Source organism: Danio rerio, chromosome 5, assembly GCF_052040795.2.
Source record: "Danio rerio strain M-AB ecotype USA chromosome 5, GRCz13ab, whole genome shotgun sequence".
In the NCBI taxonomy this organism is placed as follows: Eukaryota; Metazoa; Chordata; class Actinopteri; order Cypriniformes; family Danionidae; genus Danio; species Danio rerio.
In genome coordinates, this window is record NC_141025.1 from 4105780 (window position 1) to 4120000 (window position 14221).

Here is a 14221-nt window from a genome sequence, read left to right on the forward strand (position 1 = left end):
TGTTTATACTAAAAGCTAATTAGAAAAAAATAATTAATAAACATAAAAAATTCCAACATTTAAGTTACATTAAAAAAATTTAAATTATTACTCAAATACTATAAACATATTTAAAAATACCAAAATAGTTTAAAACATACCAAAATAATTGATTTGATATGGATTCCACATAATAAAGAAAACACCTCTTAACCTCCGCTATTATATTTGTTTGTTAGACTTTATTATTCCCAAAGGGAAGTTCACACAAATCTCAATTTTAATAATATCAATAATAACACAGTTTGGCAACAACATACATTTGCATAACAATTAATTAATGGAGCCTGAAACAGATTATGCAACTATAGCTACTATAACATATATATATATATATAATAATTATAATTATATATATATATATATATATATATATATATATATATATATATATATATATAATAAGGGTGTCACGATCCTCCAAATCCTCGATTCGATTACATTTTCGATTCTAAAGGCACGATTCGATTTTCGATTATGAATAATTAATTAATTAATGACGAATTAATTATTTGTAGTCTACCGTTTAAACTACCTGACCTGCATGGTCTTTATTTTACCCATCAACAAATCATACAGTAAATGAATAAAGGCAAGATACACACATAATTACCACCTGTCCATCACTTTTTTCTGCGGGACTCGTGAATAGGCAGTGATCTCTGTCGTTATAATGGCGTCGGTAAAAAAAAGACGCACAACCAACAGGAAACAGCCAACAGTATCTGAGGTGTTCGCTAAAATGACAAAGTACAAGTGAGTGAAAAAATTGAAGAAGTCCTCTGACTGCCTGGACCTGCTGTCTCGAGCGCATGGCTGTGTCTGTGTGGTCACGTGATGTGCATTTTTAGCCGTAGAGAGGAAGGAGGGCTGCTCAGAAATGCTACACGCCATATTTGTCGTTCTAAAATGCCATTTAAAAACAAAGACAGTGTAAACAGGGCCTGAGTGTGTACTTTTCGCGAGCGGATTTGCAACGGGGGCGGACGGAGGATCACGATGCCGGTGTTGTCTATCGGACGAACCGTAAGTAATATGTACATAGCAGAGCTTGCAAAACTGTGTTTTTTTTTTGTCGACAACACGAACGTTGTCAACATAACTCACTGGAAATCCAAAATGCTTCCACACCGGCGACTTCATTGAAAGAGGAGAGGGTTTAAGCTCTGTCGACGGGTCTTCTGCGTCTGCAGTTTAACAAGCACTTCAACAAGCCTGTTTTTTCCCACTTGGCAAGCCAAGCTGACGTGACATGGGGGCGTGGCAGCATCGACGATTCTATTTTTTGATTCGATAATCGAAATTGAGCATAAATTTCGATCGATTTCGATTAAAAATTGAAATCGTGACACCCCTAATATATATATATATATATATATATATATATATATATATATATATATATATATATATATATATATATATATATACATTTATTTAATCCTTTAAACCTTGAAGCCCTCAAAAATTAAGTGTAGTAAAGTGTAGTAAAGTAAAGTATTTTCTTGATAATGTCTTTCATGAAAAAACAAACAGTTGAGGTCATAATTATTCACACTCCTGTGAATATTTTTGTCCTTCTTTTTCAATTGTTTCCCAAATGGTGTTTAACAGATTCAGGAAATTTTCACAGTATTTCCTCTAATATTTTTTTCTTCTGGAGAAAGTCTTATTGGTTTCATTTCGGCTAGAATAAATCAGTTTTTAATCTTTTAAAAGCCATTTTAAGGTCAATATTATTAGCCCCCTTAAGCAATATTTGTTTTGGATTGTCTCCAGAACAAACCATCGTGATACAATAACTTGCCTAATTACCCTAACTTTACTCTAATTAACCTAGTTAAGCTTTTAAATGTCACTTTAAGCTGTATAGAAGTGTCTTGAACAATATCCAGTCAAATATTATGTGCTGTCATCATGGAAAGATTAAATAATTTTATGTTTAGAAATGTGTTGAATAAATCTCTCCGTAAACAGAAATTGGGGAATAAAATATTTAGGGGGGCTAACAATTCTGACTTCAACTGTATCTACTTCTGAATGCTCCTAGATGGTGTAGTTACAGCATTAACCAGCAGAGGCGACCTGGAGCCAGACCTGAAAAACTAAATCCTGTAAAAGGTAGAACTGACTTTGCATTCCTATATTAATTAAACCATCACAGTTCCTTTATGTTTAATGTACAAGCGGATGTGAGAAGCTTTACCTGGTGATCCTGCGAGCCTCCATAAAGCTGGGCGAGTCTCTCCGTCTCTTGCGGATCGGGGAATAACTGCGCGAGCGGCGGCGAGCTCTCTCTGCGTCTGAATGATGAGGACTGTCTCTTTCTCTGCACACACACAATACACAGATCAGAGAGTTTTTCAATCATTTTCCTTTGGCTTAGTTACCACAGCGGAATGAATCTGCAATTATTCTGGCATATCTTTTTGCAGTGGATGCTCTCCCAGTCACAACCCAGTACTGGGAACCATCCATACACAAAGAGAACATGCAAACTATACACAGAATTACTATCAGACCCAGCCGAGACTCGAACTAGCGGCCTTCTTGCTGTGAGGCCACAGTGCTAACCACTGAGCCACCATGTCACCCTCTTGGGAAATATTTAAAAAAGAATTTGAATTTCTGCTGAATATTAATGAGTCCTCTTATGAATATGCATGCACCTGGAGTTGTTCTGGCGGGCGTGAGGTGATTTGTTCTTGCTGGTTCCGCGTTCCCGTGATGTCGACCTGCCGCTGCTCCAGGAGCTGCTCCGCTGCCGTGTCGTCCCGTGACTTTTGCTCTTCTTCTTTTTGGACGCGTGTTTGTGCCGACCGGGAGACACTGATGAGCTCCGGTGTCGATTCTGGCCACGTCCACGATGGTGCCGCTTAGAGGAGTGAGCATCCTTTGTCCTGTGAGAGAATGAAGAGCACACTGAAGAAATGCTACTCATAAACAGTAGTAGCTTGTTCAACACAGGCGCATTGTGGATACGTACCACTGTCTACATTTCTGGAGAGCGCAAAATGTTTACCCAGAGGTATGTCTGGCTGCATTTTGCCTGTTAAACGAACGTTACGAGTGGTGGTATGACACTGCTGAAGGCTTTTGTTTCTTTTCACGCTACCGCCGACCGCTTACCTCCATGTGGACTGCTTTTCCACATATTGGAACTGAACCTACAACATACACAGGTCTGTAAACCATTCATCAAACTGTTCAATTTTTGAGACATTTTCAGAAAATAAATATTTATTTATTTATTTATTTATTTTTAGTCAGCCTGACAGATTTTGACACTAGTTCAACTTTTTTAAATTAATGACTCGAGTAATGAAATGAGGACTGTTAGTTTTATATGAACTGACTATTCAGCATTCACAAGTTTAGGTCATTTTGACTGACATGACATAAGCAGATGATAATGCTATAAACAGCAGAGAGTTGTTGTAACTGCCCTTGATTTAATGCACTCGCTTTGCTTGCCATAATTGGAGTCACCACAGGAGGGCGCTCTAGACTAATAGGATTTAAGTGAGACAAAGCAGAGTTAAGCCTGATTTATACTTCTGCGTCAGGTCAAGTTGTCAAGTTTCTTTGCTGCTTCTTTGCTTTTCCTGAACACTTCCGGGATGTACAAGTGGCTCAAACTCGCTCATTTTGAGGCAGGAACCGGCGGACGTGCAACAACTTTAACTATGATGTAAACACAAAACAAAACTTTCCATCCGGAGCTCCTTCACACTTGTAAACAATCGCTCGCGCCATTCGCGCGGCTCTCGGTCCCGCCCAGACTCGTCAGCGCGACCAATCACAGAGCTTACGCTACGTGTCGTTGCGACGTGTAGTTACAAATTTTGAGAGGTGCACGTCAGTGACGGCGACGGCAACGGCGAAGAGCTATGCGTTAGCGCCGTAGCATACGCCGGCGTTTGATGCAGAAGTATAAATCAGCCTTAAGAGCAATACACGTTTGTTCACGAGCTAACAGGTACAGCTCGGAAGAATGCCTTGAGCCTTTAGTGTCCCTTCGGCAAGCAGAGCGAGGTATGTTTTGTTTATTGTTTGATTTATTTGGAAAATGTTCAATGTTTTGTAAATGTTTGTTGTTTATTTTTCTATGTTGTTTGTTTGTTTTCTCTAGTTTTACGGTGCTTTTGGTTATTTGATGCATGTCCAAAAGCATTTGCAATTTGTTGAAAGGAATGAGAAACTGCTACTGTGATGTGCACAAATGACTAATTGTTGTGAGAAATGCATGAATTGTTGTGCAAATGTAAATAGTGTTGTGAGAAATGCACCAAAGCCACTGAGAAAAACTGTAAAAAAAACAAAAAAAAAAAACATTAAAGTCATCTCTCTTAGTTGTAACTTGCTTTTGAAATATTTTTACGGTTCAGTTTGTGCCATCTTTATATTACTGTTTTTCTCAGTAGCTTTGGTGCATTTCTCACAACACTATTGAGCACTATAAACTAATAGTGCTCATTTCATTACTTGAGTCTTTAATTAAAAAAAAAAAAGTTGAACTAGTGTCAAAATCTGTCTAGCTAATTTAATGAAAAAAATAAAATTCAATATTTATTTTCCTGAAAATGTCTTAAAAATTGAACAGTTTGATGAATGGTTTACAGACCTGTGTATGTTGCAGGTTCAGTTCCAATATGTACTGCAGTATTGTTTACAGTTGTGCACAGCTCTACCCAAAGGAAGTGTATGTTTGTTGTAAATAAGGGTGTATTTATTCTCTTGCACAATGCTGTGAATAAATTAGGATTGTAAATGGCAAATGCAGTAACAATGTGAAACATACATATTCAGTGTCTTGTACTCAGATATCTCACTAAATGCAGTGATGTCTCACTTTACTGTAGTTTTTAAATGGCTGATGCTAACAGTATCTGGTGTTGTCTTGAGCATTTTCAGCAAGTGTCACCAAAATCTGACAGTTTTGCATTGGAAAAATGTACAGAGTAAACTGTCATGATGAAAACATGTTCATAATCAATGGTGTTATGACTTTTCATCTTGATGACACTGACACTTTCATAGACATCAATACTTGCTGTTGAGGATTGAGCTCTCCATTTTGAGCAAGTGGCGCTCTTTTCCAGGTTATCAGTTAGGTTTTGCAGTTTGTACTAAGTGTTTTGAGAAATGAATTAACTGTTGTGCAAATGTAAATAGTGTTGTGAGAAATGCACCAAGGGTGAGGCAGTGGCGCAGTAGGTAGTGCTGTCGCCTCACAGCAAGAAGGTCGCTGGGTCGCTGGTTTGAGCCTCGGCTCAGTTGGCGTTTCTGTGTGGAGTTTGCATGTTCTCCCTGCATTCGCGTGGGTTTCCTCCGGGTGCTCCGGTTTCCCCCACAGTCCAAAGACATGCGGTACAGGTGAATTGGGTAGGCTAAATTGTCCGTAGTGTATGAGTGTGTGAGTGAATGTGATTGTGGATGTTTCCCAGAGATGGGTTGTGGCTGGAAGGGCATCCGCTGCATAAAAACTTGCTGGATTAGTTGGCGGTTCATTCCGCTATGGCGACCCCGGATTAATAAAGGGACTAAGCCGACAAGAAAATGAATGAATGAAATGCACCAAAGCAACTGAGAAAAACTGTAACAATTGCGTTCCCTCAGCAGAGCACTTTGCAATCATTTATGCCATTTTGAACACAGCCGTGGCTCATGACAAAAGCTACTGTTTAGGTGACCTATTATTTAAAAGCAGAATATACGCTACGCTATGTCTACAAAGTTTTGGAGACACACCCCTGGCCAGCTGAAGTGTATATTGCGCCCTCTGGTGGATTTATGCAAGAAGACGATGCACAGGACAACTTTGAAATCATCAAAAAGCGTACACAACGGACTCTGCAAAAACAAAAACTGCAAGCAGATGTACCTCCGGTTGTGTTTTTCGCTGTGCCCAGAAATGCAGACCTGGGTACATATCCGCAATGAATCTGGATTGAGCCTTTTTTGCATGCCCTTAGTGCTGTTGCGCTTAGATCGTTAAAACGCATAGATATATACACTAGATATCGCATAGGGACCCTGAGCATGCGTCAATAGCGCCGCCACATTGGTACAGGGCTCCCAGGACAAATGTCATTCAACCGCACTAGTCAAGACAGTGTTATTACGTGAAGATGCGGGACTTTAGCGCTGTCTACAAGTGTAGTAACGGGCAAACAAAGAAAACAAAGCACAAAGGCAGAACATTTCATAGGTAATATTAAGTTTTTTTCTGTTTTTGTATGTTCTGTACTTTTGTGCTAATCAGGTAACGTTATTGATGATAACAGTCACTTACTGCATTCACCATACGGCAAAGCAGCTCCAACTCGCACTAAACACTCGGCTTATGCTAGTTTTGTTGAATAAAATCAGCAAACAATGCAAAATAAATATGACAACGAGATGCTGCGCTGCCAGAAACTGGTATTATTGTCGGCTAACGAGTCGTTCGGTGGATTCATTCACAAACGAATCGCTCCCTCCGTCAGTATGAGAAGTGAAAGCAGGAGAGGAGCTGTGCTTCAGAACATGGATTAGATTAAATTTAACAGTGAGGGTGAATAGTACATTTACATACACACAAACACAAGCTTTTTGTCAGGAATGCCCGTGCGGTCACTGATCCATAATGTAAAAAAAGTGATGTAAAATTATCATTTTCGTAATTAGAAAAAAAAATGACACACTAACATCCAGGAAAACTCCCGATCATAGATATATGTGTATATGTGTATATCTCTGGCTTTGGATGGCCACAGTCCTCCACTGTACCTTGGTTCCGCATTCATTTCAAAGGAGCGCTACCCTGTAGCAAGATGGCGGCGCTATTGACGCATTCTGTCCAATAGACAACAATAGGCCAGGCGACATCTAGTGTATATATCTATGGTTAAAACAGAGCCCATAGTGTGCAGTAAATGTTCTTACTTCTTCTGACTCTTGCTTTTAGTGTGCATCTCATGCTGTGAGTCGCTGCTGTGCGCCGGCGAGTGCTCCGTCTTCTCTCTCACCCTCGTCCGACCACCTCGTCTCCCTGCGCTCTCCGAAATCGGCGCTTTCCCATCCGCGCAGTCGTCCTGCGCCGCAGCTCCTTTAACACCTCTCACATGAGGAGACGTCGAGGGAAGCTTCTGGAGATGATCATAACCAACAAACCAAAGGGAAATAAATAAAACAAAAAGAAATAAACGTGGAAAAGGAACAAACAGAAAGAGAAGAGTGAAATTAGAGTCTTTCTCCTGCCGGGCGGAAAGAGCGTTATCGTGTACTTGGCAAGAAAGAATATCTAAAAGAAAGTGCTAGGATTGTTGTCTGGCTTATAGACAGTCCTCTATTGTGCAGCGCATGCAATACTCGGCATGCAAAACCATAATGATTCGAAAACGAAGAAGAGTCCCGAAAGAGAAAATCAAAAACAAAGAAACAAAACGAAATAAAATAGGGGAGGGGGGATATATAATGCCAAACTGTGAACGCAAAGAAGTTTAGAGAGAATATATAAAGAGACTGGAGTAAATAGAGAGAAGTAGAGGACTTTTTCAATTTCAGAAAGAGCTACGAACAAACGAAACAGAGGTGAAAACTAGAAAATAAAACAAAACGAAAAGAATAAAAGACAACTTGACAGAACATCACAGAAATGGAAGGAACGAAATTAAAGAGTCACAAGAATCGAATTAGGTCTTCTACTCAATGGATCTTGCTTGTGGATTTGTTTTTTGTCCTGCAGACAATTGCTGAGAAGTGAACAGCGACCCATTTGCTTTATTTATTTATTTTTTCATAAATGGTTATTCTGTTTTTTTTTTCAACTCCCTTTTGGTTAACATCCACTTACCAATAAAGTGGTATTCCCTCCTTTAGTAGGTAAGGTATGAAGAGAAGGGAAAAGTGGGGCAACATAAGTGCATCATTAGATTCACAAAATGCAAGAGAAAAAGACACAACACCCTTCCCTGGATAGTGAGTATGAACAATGCATGAAAATCAAACCAAAGAGAGAAAGAGAGACACACAAACGAACTGAAAGTCAAAGGGATTTGACAGTGTGCGGGCTGGAAACCATCGGTCTGAGGGCAGTTTTACAGCAGCTCCCTCTTCTGGCTGTGATGTGTGTGTTTTGATGCTCTCGCTTCACACTGAAAACCTCAACGCTGTGCATTATTGGGTTATCCATCAAGTTCGCTTGAAGACCCCATGAAATTGCTTGCTGAGTGTTTTTTTATTATTATTATTATGTTGGCTTGAAATAACAGCTCAAAATCCAAAGAAAACTATAGGATAAGCCTGTAATGAAGCCTCGTTTTTTGGACATTAAAGCCTTTAATGCAATACTGATATACTGAACATGATGTATTGCGAGGTTATTATAAAAAAATAAAAATAAAACCTGACATGAAATAAATATCTTATATAAAGTAATATTAATTTTATATTATTAAATTATAAAATTTATTTTATATACAAATACATTTTACATTTTTGTTATGCATTTATCTTAGATATAATTTTTATTACTATTTATTAATTATTATTTTTCTTACGTTGGCTTGGTCTGTGTCAAATAGCGCAGCTCAAAATACAAAGAAAACACTAGGATAAGCCTGTGTTGAAGCCTAATTAGTTTGGACATTAAAAAAGAAAGCATTTAATGCAATCATGATATATACATATATACATATAAACTAAAATCTGACATAAAATAAATATATTACATAAACTAAATTATATATGTTCAGCTATTATAAATGATCATTATTATTATTATTATTATTGTTGTTGTTGTGGCTGTTATTATTATTATTGTTATTATTATTGTTATTATTATTGTTATTATTGTTGTTGTTATTATTATTATTGTTATTGTTATTATTGTTGTTGTTGTTATTATTATTATTGTTATTGTTGTTATTATAATTATTATTGTTGTTGTTGTTATTATTATTATTATTATTATTATTGTTGTTGTTGTTGTTATTATTATTATTATTGCTATTATTATTATTATTATCATTTTTATTTCAATGTTTTAATTATAAAACAATTTACATGTATTTTAAACATAAATATATTTTAAATCTTTGTTAAACATTTTATATTATAAAGTATTATTACGATTAATTCATTTTACTCTTTTGTTTGCTTGGTCAGCATCAAATAACGCACTTTAAAATCCAAAGAAAACACCTGCCAGAATAACTCCAGGTGCATGCATATTCATAAGACAACTCGTTGATATTCATCAGAAATTCTAATTGTTTTTCAAACCTGAAATAAAATTAATATATAATATAAAGTAAATTATACATGTTCAGCTATTATATATTATTAAATTATAAAATAATTTGCATGTATTTTATATACAAATATATTTAACATTTTTTGTTATAATTTTATCTCATAAATTATTTTATTACTATTTATTGATTGTTATTTTTCTTACGTTGGCTTGGTCTGTGTCAAATAACACAGCTCAAAATACAAAGAAAACACTAGGATAAGCCTGTGTTGAAGCCAATTTTTTTTTGGACATTAAAAAAGAAAGCATTTAATGCAATCATGATATATTGAAATAAAATAACTATATTACATAAACTAAATTATATATGTTCAGCTATTAAAAATGATCATTATTATTATTATTATTATTGTTATTATTATTATTATTATTATTATTAGTAGTAGTAGTAGTAGTAGTAATATTATTACTATTATTATCATTATTATTATTATTATGTTTATTATTATTACTATCATTATCATTATTATTATTATTAATAATAATAATAATAATAACAATAATACTAATAAATATTATTATTATTATTTCAATACATTAATTATAAAATATTATACATGTCCTTTAAACACAAATATATTTTAAATCTTTGTTAAAAATTTTATATTATAAATTATTATTACTATTAATTTATTTAACTCTTTTTGCTTGGTCTGTATCAAATAACGCACTTCAAAATCCAAAGAAAACGCCTGCCAGAATAACTTTAGGTGCATGCATATTTATAAGAGGACTATTTATTTGCTGGTATTTTTTAAACAAAAATACATTTTTAATTATTTTTTTATACATTTTATATCATGCATTACATTTATTACTATTTATTTATAATTTTTTCTTGTCAGTTTGGTCTGTCCAATGAAAACATTAAAATAAGCCTGTGATGAAGCCTAAATTTGGACATTAAAGCATTTAATGTAGTTATGATATCATGTTCGAATTGTTTTGCAAGGGTATTATAAAATAAAGAATAATAAAAGCTGGAATAAAATAAATATCTAATATAAACTAAATTATATATGTTCAGCTATTATTATTATTATTATTATTATTATTATTATTATTATTATTATTATTATTATTATATAAATTATAAAATAATTTGCAGAATTTTACATTATACAAATACATTTGTGTTATACACTTCATATTATTAATTATTATTATTACAATTAATTCATTTTTTTTCTTATGTCCGCTTGGTCTGTGTCAAATAACGCAGCTTAAAACCCAAAGAAAACAATAAGATAAGCTTGTGGTGAAGCCTAATTTTTTTATATCAAAATATTATTTTTAAAAAATCTGAAATAAAATAAATATATGATATAAACTAAATTATATATGTTCAGCTATATTATTATTATTTATATAATAATTATTATTAATATTATTATTTATATTATTATTATTATTATTATATAAATTATAAAATAATTTGCATGTATTTTAAACAAATATATGTTACATTTTTGTTATGCATTTATAATGTAAAGTATTTTTATTACTATTTATTGATTGTTATTTTTCTTATGTCGGCTTGGTCTTTGTCTAACGCAGCTCAAAATACAAAGAAAACAGTAAAATAAGCCTGTGATAAAGCCTAGTTTGTTTTGGCAATAAAATAAAGCATTTAAGGCAATCATGATATAATGTTCATATTGTACTGCAAGGTTATTATTTTAAAAAAAAACCTGAAAAATAAATATATAATACAAAGTAAAGTATATATGTTCAGCTATTATATATTATTAAATTATCAGCATTTTCCCAGAGATGGGTTGCGGCTGGAAGGGCATCCGCTGCGTAAAAACTTGCTGGATAAGTTGGCGGTTCATTCTGCTGTGGTGACCCCAGATTAATAAAGGGACTAATGCAATCATGATATATTGCAAGGTTATTATAAAAACAAACCTAAAACCTGACATAAAACAAATATATATATATATATATTATTAACAAAATTTTATAAAACATGTTCAGCTATTTTGTATTAATAAATAATAAACTAATTTGCATGTATTTCATATACAAATATATTTTACATTTTTAATATACATAGTTAATTTCAGTACTGAAACCTGAAATAATTAATTATATAATAGAAATTAAATTATATTACAATATCCAGCTATTACATATTACTATTATTATTATTATTATTATTATTATTATTATTATTATTATTATTATTATTATTATCCAATGATAAAAATATGCATGTATTTTATTATATAAATTATACATTATGATTACTATTTATTGATTTATTGATATCTTTTTTTATGTTGGCTAGGTCTGTGTTAAATAAAGCACCTCAAAATCCAAAGAAAACTATAAAAATTGTATTTTGCATGGAGATATGTCTGTATTAAAGCCTAATTTTAGACAATAAGATGAAGCAACAAACAAACCTTTAATGCTTTAATGCAGCAAAGAAATATTATGCAAAATAAAATAAAAATAAAAATAAAATTAAAAAAACCCTGAAGATATTATATGTACTACAAAATAAATTATATGAAAATGTTCAGCTATTAAATTATTATTAACAAAGTATTTAAACTATATGCTTGCATTTTAGGCAATACAAATATACTGATTTTTAAAAGGATATTTTATATCACAAATATTAGAGATTTTTATCGATTATACTTTTATATTGTACTGTAAAAATCTAAATAAATAATTATTATACATTTCATGTTTAACCACAATGAAAACAAGGGGGGAAAAATCACAAATAATTATTATTGTTTGTTTTTAAATAATTATTTTGCTAATAAATATGTGTACTCAAAGTCACACACATGAACCAAAACCTACAAAAGTTTGATTCGGATTTCATGGGGTCTTAAAAAAAAGCGCTCCTAAAACTGTCTGAAATAGGGATACAATGTAATTCTGAGTTTACAATGTAGAATATATTAATCCATCTGTTTTTAAATCACATTAAAATCACTCTAAACTAATTGCATTGCCATCGAAAGGATGCACTGATTTTAACGCAAACTATACCAAACCAAGCAATCCTAAAAATACCATGTAAATACTGTATGAAAAGAAAGTAACACTGTCAACAATCTCAGCTCAAACACTTCAGAAGCAGCCCTTGTGTATCCAAAAACAAAATATAAAAAAAAAAGAGAGGGAAAGTGACCAAATCATAAGACACGTACAGTACCATTTCACCAAAGACAAAAGGAAATGCGGCACAGACAGGAAATGCATTCTACCGAAAAATAATAATCAATAATAAAAAAGAAAAGAAAACGCAGACAAGAGATGGACCTGTGGGGAGGGCAGTGTACTGAAGACTGAAGCATGAAAGCAAAGGTAGATTTCAGATTGAAAACGAAAAGAAACAGAGAATGAAATAAGAGCAAACAGTTCTGAAAGGAAAAAAAAAGAATGAAAAACAACCCGCCAACCTCTGGTTTTCCTCAGATAAACAAAGAGAAAAAGAGAGAGAGAGACACTGATGTCAAGCTAGGGTGCTTGTCACATTCTCCACGTGCGTAGGCAGAGCGTTACCTACCTTCCGCTTCAATCAGTGACACGGATGCAATATCAACACAACAAAGGAAGAAAAAGGACAAACAAAAAGGAGAAAGGAAAATTCTCCGCAGCGAAATGGGAAAAAGACAATGAATTCTTTTAGTATCCAGGCTAAGATAATTGACTCCACAGACTTCCAACAAAACCAAAACTAAACCAAACTAAAAAGAGCGCGGTCAAACCATTCATCGAGATTAATGGCATTCCAATGAATGTTTCTATTTACTTAATAATCTGTGTGTGTGTACACACCATATAAATATTGTGTGTATATACATAAATATTAATATTTACACACACACATATATATGTATATATATATATGTATATATATATATATATATATATATATATATATATATATATATATATATATATATATATATATATATATATATATATATATACACACACATATATATATACATAATTTGTATTAGATATAAAGTAGTGCTGGGGAAAAAGATTAATCATGTTTAATCACATCCAAAATAAAGTTTTTTTTCACAAAACACGTGTGCAACCCAGGCTCATTCTTGAAACGTAGCCCAACGGACGTTTCTGGAGGCTGCGAAATACGTCCTGGTAGTTAAGTATTTGAGCAGTTTTTGTTTTGCAAATCAGCAAGAAGGCCGATGTGCGCGCTTTTTCGCATCTCGAGCGCCGTTCGCGTACGCGCTGTTCTCGTGTAAAGCCGCCGGAGGCCGTTGTCGAGCAACCGTCTGTTCGACTGTCGAATAATCGACCGGGCAACGAGGAAATCAGCCGACCCACCTTCCTCCTCCTCCTTCCCTAAACCCAACCGGTTTTACCGATTGACCTGTCTGCCCGTCCGCTTCCCACACTAAACCCAAGCAACGATTTACAAAAGCTGTCCAGAAAAAGAAAAGCCCTCGTCTGATTTCGACCGCGTTTTCAGATTTCAACACATTCTCGCCTCGTTCACTTTATTTTTTGGATTCTGTTTTTGTCTTATCTGATTTCTTCCCCGGACTCGAACCCGGTCGTCGCTGTCGTCGCGGTCAGCTCCCCTCTGTGTCTCCGCTTCGCCGACGTACACGACGAGCTAACCGGACAAACTGGGTGCAGCGGGACAGCCCTCCACGTCAGCCGGCGAGCACGAAGAGGAGCGGCGTCACACCACCCCGTAGCATTCGCTTGAAAAAATGAAATGCAGCCATACATACCACCGGCAACGTAAATCGCTGTCTGCAGAAATGTCCGCAGGGCTACATTTTCAGAATGAGCCTGGGTTGCACGTGTGTGTGAGTATTGCACGTGCACGTTGTATTGCACATGTGTGTTTGTGTGTGTATACAGTATTTATTA

The 14221-nt window shown here is 34.2% G+C and overlaps 1 protein-coding gene and 1 long non-coding RNA gene across 6 annotated transcripts in view; one reads left to right on the forward strand and one right to left on the reverse strand.

Moving 5' to 3' along the window:
* LOC147843792 (uncharacterized) overlaps positions 1-14221 on the forward strand; it is a 1319745-nt gene that overhangs the window by 660133 nt on the left and 645391 nt on the right. The gene's annotated exons all lie outside the window — the stretch shown is intronic.
* The window catches only part of srrm3 (serine/arginine repetitive matrix 3), a 187612-nt gene that overhangs the window by 10134 nt on the left and 163257 nt on the right, over positions 1-14221 (reverse strand). For 4 of the 5 annotated variants that reach the window (XM_087253217.1, XM_087253215.1, XM_087253216.1 and 1 more), the window contains 3 exons: positions 6967-7169; positions 2709-2939; positions 2246-2368 (listed from right to left, as the gene is read on the reverse strand). In XM_087253217.1, coding sequence (XP_087109343.1) covers positions 2246-2368; positions 2709-2939; positions 6967-7169 — 557 coding nt within the window. Of the gene's footprint in view, positions 1-2245; positions 2369-2708; positions 2940-6966; positions 7170-11624; positions 12956-14221 lie in introns of those variants that run through there. The other variant, XM_087253219.1, reaches the window with a different exon arrangement.